The sequence below is a fragment of the Hypomesus transpacificus genome, chromosome 10, assembly GCF_021917145.1.
Source record: "Hypomesus transpacificus isolate Combined female chromosome 10, fHypTra1, whole genome shotgun sequence".
Taxonomy (NCBI): domain Eukaryota; kingdom Metazoa; phylum Chordata; class Actinopteri; order Osmeriformes; family Osmeridae; genus Hypomesus; species Hypomesus transpacificus.
Window position 1 is genome coordinate 5,870,500 of NC_061069.1, and position 18,486 is coordinate 5,888,985.

General features: G+C 45.6%; 1 protein-coding gene across 19 annotated transcripts in view; it reads right to left on the reverse strand.

Annotated features, from left to right (window-relative positions):
• The window catches only part of dip2ca (disco-interacting protein 2 homolog Ca), a 109,349-nt gene that overhangs the window by 50,496 nt on the left and 40,367 nt on the right, over window positions 1-18,486 (reverse strand). For 16 of the 19 annotated variants that reach the window (XM_047026712.1, XM_047026710.1, XM_047026717.1 and 13 more), the window contains exon 2: window positions 1,214-1,285. The exons of 1 other annotated variant lie outside the window; for it this stretch is intronic. In XM_047026712.1, coding sequence (XP_046882668.1) covers window positions 1,214-1,285 — 72 coding nt within the window. Of the gene's footprint in view, window positions 1-1,213; window positions 1,286-4,662; window positions 4,889-6,870; window positions 7,401-18,486 lie in introns of those variants that run through there. 2 more of the 19 variants (XM_047026722.1, XM_047026726.1) reach the window with 2 other exon arrangements.

An 18,486-nucleotide genomic window follows, 5' to 3' on the forward strand; every position in this document is an offset into this window, starting at 1 on the left:
TAATTAAGAACTTTTTTCATCTAATCAAATATATAGGTATCTGACTGTATGACAAACCACACACAGCTAAAAGTTTTCAACTGTCTGCTTTAGGAAATTAATACTTTACACACCCCACTGGTTCACAGAGTGCAAGAGACCTTCTCCTACCATCCCACATCTTGGCACATGAAGACACCATATGGCACCGTATTCAATTACTCCCTGGCACCTCATCTAGCCAATCTGGTAGTGCCGTACCTGGCAGAAACCATGCCAACTGGCCTACATTTTCACCTTAGCGTACTGCTAGTTATTGAAATATGCATTTGAGATGTTTCCGTATTCCTAGAGAACAACTGGGTCAACTAGGAGGAGTGGTTAAGTGTGTGTTTGTGTGTCCTTGCTTGCGTGTGTACATTTCTTGAATGATTGCACTGACTGCTCATGGGGTGATTTTCAGCATAGTCAGTGTGTGTGTGTGTGTGTGTGTCATCCGGTCCATAATAATACTGCGATGCTGAGGATGACCCCCCACTGGCAGACTGTGGATGCCAGACATTTTAGGCCTCCACTGAACCCTCCTTACACACATATACAGTACACACACACACACACACACACGCAATGTTTTTCCCATCCACATTCTTGAACGCCCTGTCACCAAATAAAAAGATGCCACTGTACTTGCTGTAGGCTCCTGTGTGTTTTTGCAGTACTAGGCAGTGATTCTGGGAGGTTGATGAGTCAGCATCACAATGTCTAGTAATAACGGCTGAATTGTTCAATGAGTAAAGAAGGCAGATGAAACTGAAACCACCAACATCTACCGCATTAAAAAAAAATCTTTCTGGATTTGGAGTCAACGAAATGAGAAAAATGAATGAAAAAATAAAAAGAATGTATGGTGTACAGTAGCTATTGGTTCTGCTAGAGCAGTCAGCTAGTGCGAACACACCAATTCCAATCAAGACTAACCCACATAAGCAACACAAGGCTTTTTCTATTCACACTAATACAACGTAATGAGTCATTTCCATCCTGTAGAAGGGACACTATCAACAGTGGCCTGTCTGGGGTTGGGCAAATGTGTGTATTGTTTAAGACAACACGCTATGGTTGGAGTGTATGCAGCCATGTTTACTCATAACCAAGTCATAACATGGATATGAATGTATTATCCTGCTCTCTATTCCCATCAGAGGAGGCCTGAGTGGGGTGCTGCAGACAGTACCTGGTGGCTGGGGAAGGTAAGCTCCGATTAATTTGGACCGCTTCTTTTCATAGCCTTTCTGTGTGATGTCACCTGCCAAAGAGAGGGAGAACTGGAGTTAGACAACAATAAGAAAGAATATGACCCTCTGGAGGAGTATTAACGAGTATAGCTCGAGTATGACGAGTGTCATCTAATTGTTTGGGAGCCTTTCAACTGTGGGAGATGTACAGATCTGCTATATCCATTGCATCAGAAGATTAAAGCAAGCAAAGGTTAAGCTGCTCGCTTAATCTCCACGCTCAATGTCCTTTTCTACACACGAGGGGACAGATGGAGGACTTGGATACGTGGAAGGAACATTGCGGGCTGACTTGTGTTGGATTTAGCATTTGCAACCCAACTAAATCTTCTCTACGGTCCAGACCCTCCCCTGCGTGCTGCGCCAGCTTGTTAAATCAACCACACCCAGGGAGCTTTCTAACTATTTCTTGCCTTTCCAGGTCTGGTCAGACTGATAGGAGACGGAAAGACAGAGGACGTGAAGGAGGGTAAACAGGCGGAGAGGGGGGAGTATGGGTAGTGGAGTCTGTAGAGCGTGGAGTGTCAATGATGGATGGGTCCGGGGCCTCAGCTGTCTGTGTGTATTAGCTATCCAGGTCAGCCTATCAGCCAGGTAATGAGGAGAGAGACCGACTAGAGAGAGAGAGGCTCAGGACAACGCCACAGGGGGCCGGGTCTCTCTGAACAAGGTATTAGGTCTCCTGCGGAGGAGTACAGCTGTGTGTTTGCATGCGTTTGGATATCCGGCGAGTGTGTCTACGCTGCAGTGTGCGATGTGTGTGATGCTGGACGACTGCCTCAAATAGGCACTTTGCTGAACCCAGCGACCTGAGCGGTGTGACATGGGCACTGTCACAGGCAGCACACATCCCCCACAGCTCAGCTCCCAACGTCAGCACAAGACGAGCACAGGAGCAGGGGGACGGCTGCCTCTGACATCCATGGAGCAGGGGGGTGGGGGAGGAGGTAAGGGGGGTAGACTTTGAGATGGTGGAAGATTTCAAAGCAGGCTTTTTCGTTGGTAAAAGCTCGACTTTGACGGGAGACCAATGTGATGTGTTGCAAAGTCGTATCCACAGGTCTTGATGATATCCAGTAGCCTACTACTGTACGGGTTTACGACAGCGGGGGATCGTGGACGGAGAGATGCGACGGCATTTCTCTCGTCACTTTTTTAGCTTGTAATCGGTCGCTCAGTTATGCAAGGGCCACGTAGCCATGAACGTTCACACAGATACACAAACACATACACATAACAATCCACTTTATGCGAGCTGTCCAGAATCCCGGCAAGCAGACTCTCATGACAGAATGTGTCCTGTGTTGATATGAGGGCCCGACGGGAGATGGAGGGAAGAGGGGGGGGGACAGACGGGGGAGACGGAGGGATAATGCGGGGCGCGTGGCACTAATTAGCATCTCCAGCAGGAGAGCTGGCCACCCCGGTGAGACGGGGACCGGAACGACACGACAGGACCTGGTAAACAGAGTCATATATTTAACATCCTGTGAGGGAGGGAGGGGGTAGGAGAGGCTTGATGCACCCAAAAACACACACATGCAGACACACGCACATGCAGACACACGCACATGCAGACACACGCACATGCAGACACAAACAATCAATGAACAATACTGAATGTGTGGTAAGACATCAGTCAAAACTAAAAACAACCTACCATCCTCCTCTGAAACCCACACACACACACCACGACAACATCTTCTGGCAACAGATAGCAGTCATTGGGGGACAAGGCAGAGCCAAACTGGAATGAATTTGTGACTGTTGGTTGAGCTCAGGTCTGGATTAGACATCTCTGGGCGGCATGTGGCAGTTTGTTCCCTGGTAATTGGAGATGACGTGGCTATTCCAGCCTGGTTGATGACTCTACCACACCACAACTCACAGTTCACTCAGTTTACACATACAATGGCGCTCTGAAACGAGTCAATTGAAATGCACTGTTGGTTGCCAGTAATATATGGTAGGTACATCTTTGTGAGACCAAGCAGCTAACCTGATGTCTCATCAAACGTAAAAAAACGTCAATTTGAACGACGCTTCAAGGAACTCCAATGCCAGAAAGCAAAAGCATACCTTTCACAACGATCAGCAAGGGACAGACTAAACAACTTAAGTTGAACAAGTGAGATAGCCCCTGTTTAGGAGTAGAGGGAGTCTTTAAATAGAGGGAGATGATTCATCACTGGTCAACCCACTCTTCCGGGCTACTGCTGTGTCGTCTGTGTGCGTAGGTCTGTCTGCTCGTCTGAGAGAAGGGTTTTGACAGAGAGCTAGGTTATTACACAGCCTACAGCACCCATGCACATTCAAATATAAGGTCCACTGTCAGTAAATTACCATGTAGAACTTGAGGCTTTCCTACAGAGACGCTGTACTTGGTTGACCAAAGAACAAAAGGATATTCTTTCATTTCACTTCACTCGACGAAGTTTCAAGAACATTAGCATCATCTAAAGCAGTTGCTGCAAGGAAACATGTATACAGTACTGGTTCTACAAGGATTACAGGCCAGGTATCCAGGCCAGTACTATGAACTGTAGCCAAGCCATCTATGAGTTTTAACTGTATGTATATCAGGAGTTTGCCAGAAAGCAATCAAAAGCTACAGGCTCGAGGCATTGAACTGTTCATCTAACAGGCTAACTGTATGTAAACCTGAACCGTACTGTAACTAATAACTTCATGACTGCTTGCAGTTTAAGGCTCTAATTAGTACACTCTGGAAGTAACACTTGTGGAAACAATTAGAGCAGTGTTGAGGTGTACAGGACGCTTAAGTGCTCCATACTAAAATATGCATGCTCCTTTCCACAGTGCACGATGACTCATGGACGACGACGGCAGTTCATATACAGTAAGTCGCTACATGTTATGAATAATTGAAGATACATATATATTTCAGACTGAAGCACATCCATAGCCTATTTCCTTGATGTCAAATATCCTTTGGAAAAGGCCTTTCATGTGTTCTAAAAAGCTAGCGATGAGGCCAAACGTTCAGGCGAGCAGAAACACTGAGATGAAGTGAGAGTGAGTCCAGAGTGATATCTGTGCAGGGAGAACCCTCTGAGCCAGGCTGAAGGGAGTGGCCACGAGTACCATGAGTGCCACCCCGGAGAGAGCCAGTCACAAACCCTGTGTTAGCCTGGTGAGCCCAACGTCATTAGCACAAAAGGCATTAGCGAAAGAAACCCAAACACTTGTCCTCCGTTCTCAGAGATGCCAACTCAACGCCGACGGAGAAATGCTGAGTTGGCCGAAGCCCCCCCCCCCCCCCCCCCCCCCCCCCCGCCTTTTCAGTGCTGACAAAAGCAGTAACCCACACTGCCAGACACACCCATAATCTCTGAAGTTCCCCACGTTTTAGAAAATGCAACCTTACTTTGTCATTGAACGTCCCAAGCGGAAACCCTCATGTGTTTCCACTGCAGCCTGTAGGCTTGGTGCCAGGCTAGCAGGGAGGAGACCGGCCCGTTCAACGGTCTACATTACCGTCGGACAGAGTTCGAAAGGAGCGAGGTTAAGGAAAAGAGGTAGATAGATTAAGACAGTGAGTGAAGGCAGAGGAAGAGAGGAAGAGAGAGAGAGAGACAGAGACAGAGAGAGAGAGAGAGAGAGAGAGAGAGAGAGAGAGAGAGAGAGAGAGAGAGAGAGAGAGAGAGAGAGAGAGAGAGAGAGCAGCAATAGAGGACTGAAGAGGAATGGTATGCATACTGCTGGGCCTCACTCCTCCTCCTACTCCTCCTCCTACTCCTCCTCCTCCTCCCAGCCACAAACTACAGTCTCTCATCCTATCTCTCACTCTTTCTATCTCCCTCTCCCCCAGGAATGTTTATGTAACGCTGCCATCGCTGCCGAGGGTCGCCTGAGAATACACACACTACTGACACACCACAGGAACGACTCTCTCTCTCTCTCTCTCTCTCTGTCTCTTTCGTTCTTGTCTCATTCCATCTCACTCGCCTTACTCAGTAACCCCTTTTTCTCGCTTTGTCACTCCCCCACCCGCTCTAAGACTACCTCCTTTCTGACGTCAGAACATTTCCTAATTCCTGCTTTCTCTCTCTCTCTCTTTTGTCTTGACTTTCTCTGACAATCAACCTCGGTCTCTCTCCAAGACCCCATCCCTCCATCTTTACCCCTGCCCACCCCCCGTTCCTCCCTCTCTCCCATTGTGATGCTCATCTCACTGTAATGGAATAGGGAAACAATCAAATCAGCACCATTTCCTTTTTAGGCGCTGGTGCTGTGAATATTGCTGACCGTGGACCAGCCCTTTCTCCCCCAGGCCTGGCTTATATGGTCATAGCACTGGAGCTACACTCCACTGTGCAGTACTGCACACACACACACACAAAGAGTTGACTGTAGGTGCTGGTCTGAGACAGTAGAATGCTAAACACCAGGCCTGTGTGGTCCTGCATATTGTACATAGTTGAACACTGTTGAGGTTGAGCGTTCAGCATTACAAAGTAATTACTAAGTAAGGTTTACTACAAATGCTAAGTCGCATCACTTAAGACATAGGGAACTGAATAGATATTTGATGCATACACACAGCATGTAAGAGTCGGCATGTGTGGCGTTTGGCTCCAGACTCTGTTGCCCCACAGGGTGGAGCAGCGCAGTGACAAGGTAGATGTAGTCACTCGGTGGAGACAGAGCCGCCGCGTGCTGTTGAACTCGGTGGGTACACTAGATATCGACCACCTCCACGGTGAGCATTGACTGATAAGACACTAACTCTATGAACGGTGATTAATCAGGGCCCACTCATGGCACTTCCTCACTGCTGTCTTGACCTGACTGCAAATATGGGGTTTGAGGGGCAGGTGGTGGGGGTGGGGCACCTCTGCACACTGAAGTTGAGGAAGTAGGACGGGTCTGCCCCCCCCCACCTCCCCCCAAGGGACAGGAGGAGAAAACAAGCACTTGTTTTTTAGTTTTAGTTCGGGCGCCAACAAGAACACACAATGTCATAAAAACACCTTCTATGAGAAGATAAACACAATCCCACAATCCCACACACACGCAAACACGTAAACTAGAGTGGCTGTGGACCTGGGTGCAATCAGAGTGTTAACATGCCTAGAGGAAAGCAGCGTGCTCACACCTGGGGAGAAGGTTCCCATGATTGCCTCAGAAAAAGGTGATGAGAGACTCCCCGCAGCGAGTCACACAATGAGTTCTGACATGCTGGAATTCTATTCCGTTCAATCCTGTTCTATTCTATTCTCTTCTATTTGATTATATCTGTGGCTCCCAATTAATGTACCTGACCAGCCGAGAGATGATGGGTTTTACTGGGTTCCCATGAGCTTCACACACAGAAGGACTACAGCTGTAACAAACTGGAAATACTTCAAATCACTCATTAAAAGAACACAGGCCAGACTGGGGTGTTTGCTGAGCAGATGTGCTGTGCAGGCTGTAGGCTGTTAGCTCTACTGCTGGAACTGGTAGGTACTGTTGCATGATGCTGAATGCAATGATTAAACTAAGCATTAGAAACATTTATATTAAAGCATTTATATTAAACTGGCAGTCCTATTTGGTATTGGGGAAACAACTGTGCATTTGTTGTACTTACCCAGCATATGCATGTCCGGCCCCAGCAATGACAACACAGTGGTGTGGTTTTAAATCTGTTTATAACAGACTAACAACCAACAGATCCAGTTACCAGGTAGCAGCTCCTCTCCATTGAGATCAACAGATGACCAGCCCCGCCAGCTCGCAGACAAGGGATATTCTTAAGTAGTGTTTCTGTGCCACAAGCTAATTAGCATTTCAGAAGATGTGCAGACAAGTTCAAAGGAGCACGAGAGACCTGTCTGCTTGCAATCCTCCAGTTTCCACTCTGCCTTTGTTCCCAAGCCCATTACACTTGTGCTCTGTCTGAAGCTGAGGAGTGGCTGTCAAATGAGGTACCTCTCTATTCTCTTCTGTACCACTTCAATCCCCAGCGGTGGGTCAATCTAAAGATCACCAGTCAACACCCCCTTCAAAAACTCACCAGTTGGAACATTCCAACCTGCCTGCCCAAACATGCTATTCAGGCGATGTCAGCAAAACAAACAAATTGGTTGTTTGTTGGCGACTTCGCACTGGGGTGACAGTGGAGACCAAGGAGACACACACATGGGTAAGCACATGTAACACACACACACTTCCCTTGGGGGACTACATGGAAATGAGGAGTGTTGTGGAACTCTCTGGTGGCTCTGATCACCAAAAACAACAACAGGCTTGGATCTAGTGGAAATTCTAGTGGTCACGAGAGAGAGAGAGAGAGAGAGAGAGAGAGAGAGAGAGAGAGAGAGAGAGAGAGAGAGAGGGAGAGAGAGAGAGACAGAGAGATAGATACAGAGAGAGAGAGAGAGAGAGAGAGAGAGAGAGAGAGACTAAGAGTGTGAGTTGGATACGTTTTATACTTTGTATTAATCAACAGCAATAGGGTCTGCTCTCTAAATGTTTGGAAGCGAAGTGAGCTCTAGCGTGACGGTACACTGTCATTTCTTTTAATGACACTCGTTTCCTGATTTTCTGATGCCCTCGATATCCCAGGCTCCATATAAGGCTACAGTCTGAGTTCTAACATTCCATCACATGGTGCAAAACAGACCAACATTGCTTCTGTTCCAACACAAGCATGTTGTCTTCAGGAGTGAAAAGTAATCAAAGCGAGCAGCACCAATCGAAAAGGACTAGGAATAGGAACAGGAAGTAGGAAATCTTCCTGGCTGATGGCCTTAATGCTCTGTGCGTGGAGCAGCATTGATATGTATTGGCCTAAATGGGGGAGGGAGACCCAGCAAGCTAGCTAATTCTTTCCGTTATCAACTCACTCTTGCATTACAAGCATCTACCACTCTGTCACCCATGTCACTGAACAGTTTGAGGGCCAGAGAAAACAAGAAGTACATTTTGTCCTCTGAGTCCTGTTTAGTAAAAAGGCCTGCATTTACACTCCATAGCAGGAAAGTCCCTCCGGACAAGCTATGATGATGTCACTGCACTATATGCCAAGACATGGGTCAAGGGGCCAAACTTTCACCAGATGTACATTGCAGAAATACCGTGTGTTATTTCACATATAAAAAAATAACTTCAGCTAAGTATTTTGTCTTATAATGTTTGTTTGTTTACAGATGGTTGTTTAGAATAGGTTTATTTATACATGTATAAAGACACAGCGATATGAAACACATTTTAAAATGACAGGCTATACAGAATAGAAAAGCCTAGCGTTTGCTAGTTCTCAAGTAATTAATGTGCAAATCATCTTTGAAAGTTTAGTATTTAGTATTGGTATACTGTAGCTAATCCATGATGTCATCTTTCTGAAGATTAAAAGCTTTATTTGTACTGACATCTGTTCATGTTTACATTCTAATGAGAAGTGGGGACAGCTCTGAGGTATTCAGTGGCAGTTTGAGGGTTGGGATGGCTCAGCCAGAGACTGAGGCAGTAGCCACAGCAAACACACAGTGGTTTCACTGTTTGGTATTAGTGGTTGTGTATACTTCAAGCTTCACTCCTCAGAGAAGGATCCTTTGAAGCTACAGATGTCCTAAAGGCCAATATTCCCTGGTGTTTGGTAGTCATTAACATGTTCATCCACTCGATTGTAACTTGATGTTTTTGTTGTTGTGCGGGCCTGTGTAAACAGTGTTTATAACTCTTCATTCCTGCCAATTCCTAAGTAAACCTTCCCAAACGTTCCCCAAACAAAGTTTCATGACTTTTTCAATCTACAGACGACATCCTAAAGCTCTTACGTCAACATGACCGCTCGGTAAATGGAGAAGGCAGAGACAATTATAACTCGGCAAATGAGCTGGAGAGAGCGCTGGCTAAAGCTGAAAAGCAGAGGGCTGATTCCATTTCCTCTAGCCAACGAACCGAAGAGGTGAGCTAATGCTGAGCTTGACAGTGAGGTCAGCTCATATAGTTTGCAAGGCAGCAGGTGAGCTCGGTGAATGAACTGTACTCCACCTCATCAGCAACGTGTGAAAAATCTGACGGGGTAAAAAATGGTGTTCAGCGATCAGGTGGAGAGAGAGACGGAGAGTGAAAAAAGAGAGAGTGAGTGAAAGTGACAGAGGGAGAGAGAGAGAGACTATAGGAGAGAGAGAAGAGACAAAGAAAAGGACAGAGAGAGGGCGAGAGAGAGAGAGTTGTGACAGTCTTAACAGCAATATAAAGTGTAGATATAAAATTATAGAACTGTGTATTTGTTTGGAGTGGTGAATGTGTGTGTGTGTGTGCACAGAACTGAACTGGTATATGACTCATGCATTGTGCATCAACCAACACACACAGAGACACACATGCATCCACACCTCTGCAATCAGCTGTGTCTGTCACTGTGACTCACGTCGCCAACTGTCAAAAAAGCCTATAAACGACCATAGCACCGTCAACAGTGCAGGGGGGGTGACCTTTGTGAATCATTACAGTTGAGATCCTGTCTTCAGTATCGCTGCCTTCACCCCCAACACAAACACACAGGCCCACTAGGTGCAAGGTAGGGCTGGCTGTCACTCTCATGAGATAATATTTACCTTGAGGGTAAAACGGCTCTCTGCTGACGGTTGGGCCACAGACAAACACAGATAAATCACACTAACACCGCTTAGGTTTTCACCTTCAACTCTATCTTCCCTCGCCTATGGCTGTTAGGCCGCTTTGTATGCGACAACGACAATGAAAAGAGCCCTGCATTCCTTTCTTCTGTCAGCCAAGTCGTCCATTTTAGTTTTCGGAAGCCTGAGTATTTGGTGTGAGAAGATTCCAAATGCAACCCCTTTCTCCAATGGTCTGGCTTTTCTGCATCATCTGTTTTTCAGATCTACCTCGGGGCCAGTGTGAGAGAATAGGTGGTATAGGTGGTGTGGCAAGATTTGTTTTATAGACGAGGCCAGGATCCATTGCCTGAGTGAGACTTTCATCTCATTTAACCCCGTGGACCCCGAGTTCACTTCAGGGTAGTCAGAGAAGTTACAAGTCCCATCCCCATCTCCCCTTCATCCTCTGCTGAGCCCAGCAGAGGGCCGGTCTCCTCCAGTGTCACACACCGTGCAGTTTAAATGGAGCGTGCCCCTGTGTTAGGGCCATCTAGAGACGCTACAGGACCCTTACACAGCTAGGCGGGCAGGGAGAACACAACATGAAGGACACCTTTGGTGAGTGTTGACCACGAACATGGAAACGTATGACATGGTACATGGGTCAACAGCTGCAGCTTTGATTCTGAGAGTGATAGCCTATAGGTAAACGTATGAAGACAATGTGTAATGTATAGCACTGTACCAAATCAAGTTTGCATTTACTTATCATTCTTCTGACGATACGCATGATGACAAAGTGCCCACCTGAAATATCTCTGAGAGAGGGGAAGCCACATTTGCAACATCATATTGCTGTGACAGGACTTAAGTGCAACCGAAGGGTTTTTCTTGCTTTGGAACTGTACAGTATTTGCTGAATCCGATTTTTTTTTTTACTTTACTGTGCTACAAAGAAAAAGATGTCTGTTTATGAGGCCTCCTAAACTCTCTTTCAGAGACACTAATGAAGCCTAAATGCTGAAATGTGTTAGCCTACTGAGTGTCTAAATGCTAAACACAGTCTCACATTCTCTCTGGGTCTACAGTGTGTGTGGTGCTGTCCCAGATAAGGAACTAGGAAGGTGTTACACTGAATGGAAGCTCCTGTGATGAAAATGAAATTGGGTCCTAATGCCCTGTAAGACTATAAGGATTAAACGACAGGGGTGCCTTATCAAACAGTGAAAGCTACTTAGATTTAACAGTTATACTTTTTAACACACACACAATGTGTAATGTACAATGGGTGGTGGTTTCCCTTATCCTGACCTGCACAGTTACAGAACCAGTTTGAAAACGATGGTATTTGCACTTGCAGCATGTTCTCCGCAAACAAAGAGAATCTCACACAAACAAAACAAATTGGAGGAATTGTTACCGTGGATGTTGATCGAACTGTCCGAGTGTGTGGCAGGTCATTGATTTCATTTTGCGGCTGCAGTAGAGGAGTAGAGCTCAGCCAGTCTAACACACACACACACGCCGACAGGACGGACTCACAGACTAGCTCCATGGGGTCTAATGAAGTTGTCTAGCATTGCATAAAACCTTCTCGTCAGGATTTACCAAGTCAGGCGAGCCACGGCCTAATTCCCTGGGCTTATGTCGCTTCTGTAATATTTCTCTATTTGAACAGCCTTCCACACACACACACACACACACAAAACACACACACACACACACACACACACACAAACACACAGCAGAAACATACACATTTAAACAGACAAAAGCCTCCATTAGTAATCCAACAGCCAGTAAAGCCGGAATGTGGTGGTAGTTATTTAGACCCAGGGGGGTTTATAGTCCGAGTGTCTTCACATACGGAGCAACATCTGTCTGTGCAGATCTAGAATGTTCCTACAGCATGGTAAACATGCAGATAGGCACACATATTAGCTTTCACACACACGCACACACACACATCCATAGGAGGATAACAGCCATTTAATCACAGGGGGTCAGAGGGTTCTATATGGATTTATTGTAGCAGTCTTCTTCGTAGAAACATTCAGGATGTGCTTAATGTCATGATCCAGTGACTTTGCCTTACAAAGTTCACAATGCTCTTTTTTTTTTACGTTAACATTCTGGGGAATTGCGTCAGTTGCAACCGTTAGCCTAATGCGCGTTCTTTGATCTGGTTTGATTACTGACACATGCTTACCCATACATGTCTTCTGTCAATAACATGGTGTGCTTTAGCTTGGCACTGAAAGTGCTTCTGAAATGCGAGCTGAGGGAAAAGCCATCAAATGTGGAATTGATGCAACAGACTCAGTCACATTGACCGATGGCATAGCCTTCAGGCACACAATGTGCACCAGTCGTCTGTACACAGCCTCAGCTACACTCACCCACCCACCTCAGCCTAGAACCAGTTTTTTCCTCTAATAGTGTAGTCAACAACTGCAGGTTATTACTGCTATTGGCAAATAGCAGTAATAACCCAGGCGGACCATTTCAGGTCTGCTGATTAATAGCACATGAACTCAAAACTAATCGGACTATGTCATGATAACGTTACCACTATTTATTGGTAAAATGGGGAATTTAGTGGATGGTGACCCACTTTATTGACATGGTATTAGATGCTTAATTAACTCCAATTGATGTGTCTTCACATTAGACGGTTCACAAGTAGACCGTCCAAACCTCCAGCACCCAAACTTCTGCAGCTGGGATTTTTTTATTCTCCGAGCTATCCAGGGCTCAGTCTGAAGAAGTATTTTCCTAAGTTCTGGACTTGATGGTCTTCCTGCGCTTGGCAAGGCCTCCACTCTCCTGCCTCTTCCAGCCTAGCTGTCAATGGAGGAGGAAATACCAGTGTGAGCTGCTAAAACAATGTGGTAAAGGATATATTCTTTTTCACCACTTTTAAGAGCAAAAAACACATATTTTTCTCTTAAAATGGTTTATTAACGCTCAACTTTCTTTAATATCCCTCTTTGCTCTTTCCTGCTTTACCTCTTCTCATCCCTTCCTAATTTTCCTAACTGAACTTTGAGAAGTGCTTGTCCAAAATCTAATGGAGGTCTGATAAAGTGCTGAGGAGACCTTGAGACAGATGAAGAATCAAAGTGCAAACACAGAAATTCTCTTAACCGGTGCCTGCGATTCGACACTCAGTCCAGTCCAAATAATGCATGACCGGAAATATGAATATTTCAAATGGCGAGATATAAGGAGGGAAAACTCAAGGTTTACCATGATACATCCATCTGGGATGTAGAGACGGTAGTAAAAAAAGAAAGAAGTGAGCCAGTGAGACAGAATATTCTATCTGCTTTGGAAAGCTATTCATGAATACTCTGGATGGAGTATTGCTGGAAGGTTGATCCCAATGTGAGCAGACCTCAGATTGATACCCAAACAAACAGATCCATCCCACTGAAAAATCAAACTGCAGAGAGAGAGATAGTCTTTCTCTACACACTGCAGTAGAAAAATGCTAGGTTGCCAACATTCTTCTGCAATTTTACTTTCTTAAAGAGTTTGGCTCAGATTGTATCTTCCCTTCACAAGCCAATATAGGACCGTCAATTAAGCTGGATCGCAGTTCTGGGACTGGCCAGCGCATTTAAGCAAGAATTGTTTTGCTTGAATTGCAGCAAAGTTAAAACCCCAAGGTATCTTGTAACTCATGGATCAAGGCCAGATAATGTAAGGTTTTAAAAATAATGTCATAAGTCAGACAGCCACTAGACACCAACCAAGAGTAAATGAAACTACTTGTTCTGACGAACCAATCTGGATCCTAGACAGTGAGGAGTGTGAGATACAGCAGAACTCTGGTGAGAAGAACAGCCCTCCTCACCCTGACTTGAGCCACACCTCTCTGGAGAGTTGAAGCTCACACTGGAATCCTGAATTCCTGAGGTTGGATGGCCTCCACGGGCCAGCAATCCCACAGAGGCCCCCTGGCCTCCACCGGGGGGTTCACACACACACACACACACAGTCCCAGCTGGCCCTGGCCCGGCCCCTCTATCTCCATCACTTCAGCAGCCTGACTGAGGTACTGTGACTTGGGGGCACATGTGTGTCCATCAAGGGAGCCTACAGAGACAGACATGGTGGGAATGTGTGAATGTGTGTGAGTGTATTGTGACACCATGATTGGTGATGAATTTTCTATGGCTAATCATATCTCTTCAGTTCATATTATGGACACGGCAGTTATGGTTTTACTTTTCTTAGTTCACATAGTTCTCAATGACCCTCTATAGACTTAAAAGCAGAGAAGTTATTTTCAAGCTATGCCAGAATCATCTTGATGAATGGAATTCTAATGGCTGTTTGACTGTTTTAATGTGAAGCCAGGCTAGCCAGCTAGCTAGCTACTAGCTCTTCAATGAATGACAAGGCTACTCAAATGAGATTCTGAATCGGAATATAGAATCTTCCACTATTTTTGTTTTAATATACTGTGTCATTGTGAGCTATCCTCCTGTATATATACCATAAAAATCTATTAAACCCGTTTCAAAAGGCTGTTGACTCGAAGCATTCCGGAAAACTATAAAACTGTATTGAAACTGTCCTTGAGTAACTTACCTAGACCCTGTTTGACTGTGCCTCCCCTACCATCAACATGTATTGCTTCTCTAAACAGTTTGCATCCCACCAACGGACCCCCATCTCCCATACTCATTTACATTTAGATGAGCCCATTAGGTGTTCTCAGAGGAATTCTGGAACCTTTCAATTTGTTTCACTTTAAAAAAATCGAGCCAAATATTTTTGGGGTCCAAGTAAGGCTTTGGTTGTGGTGAGACTACATTAAGCTGTAGTCTAGTGTGTAGTTGGTGTGTACATACTTGACACTTGCATGTTGGTCTATGTCTGCACATGTATGTGTGCCCCTGTGTGTGTGTGTGTGTGTTTGTGTGTGTGCGCGCATGAACCCTGAATTATAGCACCAGTGCTAATGGCTAGTCGTCCAGGGGAAGCAGAAACCTCACTAGCACTAAGTCTGGGGGCAGCTGCAATTTTCAGTTATTCCCCTGCGCTGTGCCCACTGTCAGCTGTTCTTTCCAAATGCGGCAGCTCTAATCACACCCTCAATGACCCCTGACCCCCACCCTGAACCAACACCCCTCTCACCAACTCACAAGCCCCCAACCTCGCATAGCCCACCTCCAAGGTACCAGCTTGAAGATTACAGATGAGAATGACTGAAACAGAGTTGATGGAGCTATCATAAGGTGTTTGAGGGCTGTGTGTCTACGTGTGTGTGTGTGTACAGTTATTGACAGAAATGGCAAATGAATCATGATGAATGAGTTGGAACGTTAGCAGAAGGAAGCAGCTGAAAGGTCAGTCCCTTGATAGCGCTCACAGGTACTGCGTGTCAGTTGGGATATTCAAATCAGTTGGGAAAACAAATGGTGCGTGCGTGTGTGTGTGTGTGTGCATGCACGTGTGTGGCATATTCAACATTATTATGGCAAGAGTCATACCATTTTCCATGGAGTGCAGAAAAGCAACTGACTATCCAAGCCTGTGGTCACATTATGCAAATATGCGTCTTTTGGGCATACCATCATCCACACACCCTTACCATGGACATCAAAACAAAAAACATTCACAGCTTTCCAGTGTGACAGACTGATGCATAATCAACTACACAGCATCATGTTGTCAATATCAATCTAAGTGATGAATATGATTAACATAACATATTCACACCTGCTGACAGACACTAACCATACTTCAGAGAGTCTAAGTAATCACTCTGAGTGTGTCGCAAATCATATTACTGAACCCCCCCCATATTTTACCCTACTGCAATGAAACAATAGTCCCTGACAGCTAGCTGGGCACTCGCAACCGAGGCAGATATCAGTTATGACTCTGACAAAAGCCCTTTGCTATTCCACCGGGCTCTCAAACGGCCAAAATCGATTAGTCTGCCCTGGCAGCCCTTTACACAATGCTCTCTCCGCAGTCTAGCGGCCATCACAGGGCCGGCTGGCACAGACAGCCAGGGCACTTTCCCAGGGAAGTAAATGAAGTGGGTTGATTTAAGGTGCTAGGGTAAATGGAGGGTTGTAAAGCTAGGGAGGAGACAGCAGTTGGGCTCAGGTCCCGTTGAGTGGGCAAACAACCCTCGGCTAGCTGGACATACTAACTCAAAGCCCGACAGACTTAAAAAGGCAAACATTTTATCGTCACATTCCAAGCATCGAGCAGAAGAGACCTTTTGTATATGGAATATGCTAGGTTTCCATGACGAGGAGTTGCTGGGGGCTTCCTAGATCTGGATCCTAAATGTACAGCAAGCACCAGAGTCCTCTGCTTTGACTCACTGGACCTCAGAAAGAATGATGCTGCTGAAATGCTGGCGAGACTAGTGGGAAGAAGGAGTAATACAGTTGAATTCTAAAAGTTATCTACATGTATGCATTTTAGCAGACGCCTTTATCCAAAGCGACTTCCAAATCTACTCCTCCCAGACAGGAAGTGAGAAGATTCAACTGCAGGGAGAACATACCGCATCAGTATCGTCTCGGAGCAATTGACAATAATCATGGTAGAGTAGGTACCAAATTTGGAACCTTCATTTTGTAACATGAATGCCTTGTAATTCATTAAATTCATTTGCAAAGTTTTTAAATGTTTATTTCATTTAACTTACTTCAACCATTACTGCTCTGATTTAACCCAACCCATTGCAGTCAAAAAACTGCAATTCCAGCATATTTGGTTAATAATAATAATACACTGTCCAGTGTACCCCTCTTCTTTTAAACCTAGAAGAATATAGTTTTGGTTGTTGGGCCAATATAAAACCCTACCAAAGTTATGTTGTTTTTTTTTCGTCCATCCTTTTCTGCTCTCACTCTTCTCGTCCATACCTGTCTCAATCTTTCTCAACAGAAGATTGAAAAGAAAACTGAGTGGAACTTGCTATGGTTTCCGTGGAGACCATCCAGCTCGGATCCATCCTGCGGGGCAGCCCAGGGCTTTTCCCATGAGGCACTGCAGCGCAGTGGATCAGTCTCTACAGCCCTTCACAGAGCCAAGAATGCACATTACCACCAGAGAGAGATGGGGAGAGAGAGACCTGGAGAGAGAGACCAGGAGAGAGGGACCAGGAGAGAGAGACCAGGAGAGAGGGACCAGGAGAGAGAGACCAGGAGAGAGGGACCAGGAGAGAGAGACCAGGAGAGAGGGACCAGGAGAGAGAGACCAGGAGAGAGGGACCAGGAGAGAGAGACCAGGAGAGAGGGGTGTGGGGAATGCAGCTAAAGGGAAGGACTGTGCAAATGCGAGACAGAGGGAGAAAGAGGAAGATATGCCAAAAAAAGCAAAAAAAGATAAACAGATGGAGAAAAAGATGGAGTACCGATGCAGTCAGGACGTCCCCCGAGGCCCACACACACAGTCAGTCACATCTCCAGCACATAGAAACACACCACTATCTCCAACCTGCCTCTGTAATGACCCGCTTCACGGGAGGTGCTTTGTTTCATGTTCACAAACATGGCAGTCTCATCGATTGCACTGGTCGACAGCACTGGGTGATGCTTTCACTAAAGCAGTGGTTTCCAACTCCATCTGGGCAAGCCCTCACAAAGAGCTCTCACTGTATGCTAGCTGGGTCCAACTTGAATACATTGGTAAAACAAAAAATATATTTCACAATTAATTTTTATGGATACAAAAACATAAAAAGAATCCCTAAGGCACAGACCCTTGTGACATCCACACAAATTATATGCAAATTTACGCAACATCCTCCAAGGAATAGTCATCTGGCCTATGGGAGATTGTTGCAAATGACATATGTCATGAGAAGGAACCAGCAGACAATGTCAGCAAAGCCCGGGGAGACGTGAGAGGAGAAGAACGTTCTAGAATGTGACTTGAGGGAGAGTAGGCACACGTACACATGCCTGCGTACACACACACACCTTAGTAGGAGCAACCCATTCAGATTCAAAAATTCAGCATATAGTGAAGCGACACTACTAAGCATTTTCTCTGAAGGCATCAAGCGGAAGGCTTTTTGCCTTCTAGTACACGCCTATGGAGGAGAGAGTGTTGAGGAAATGAAGAGAGAGCTTTCTAATTAGCCAAGAGCAAGATTTATTGATTTAAGGTGTGACATACTAACTAGTCTTGAGGTCTGTAAGTAAAAATGCTGAAAGGGGCAGAACAAGTGTGTGTGTCATGTACATGACACAACATAGGAGCATGGCTGCAAACTGAGACAGGAGATGATGTAAGAGTTCCGTTAGAACAGACAGACAGGTGCAGAGTGTCTGTCCTGAAGACACAGGTGGTGTATGTTTGTGTGTGTGTGTGCATGTATGTTTCTGATATTGTGTGTGTGTGTGTGTGTGTCTGGACAAAAACAGGATGCTCACACAGAACAAAGAGAAGACTGAGGAACTGTGGTCAAGACCCAGTCAGAATACAGACATCCTGGAAGAGACAAGCACACACACACACACACACACACACGCACACCTCATAGCAGGGTAAACTCCAAAACATCCGATAAAGACTGAGTTTACCTAACAATAGTCTTTGACTCCCTCGCCATATTCCCAGCCAGCTGTCATTACCAAGCACACAAATCAGAT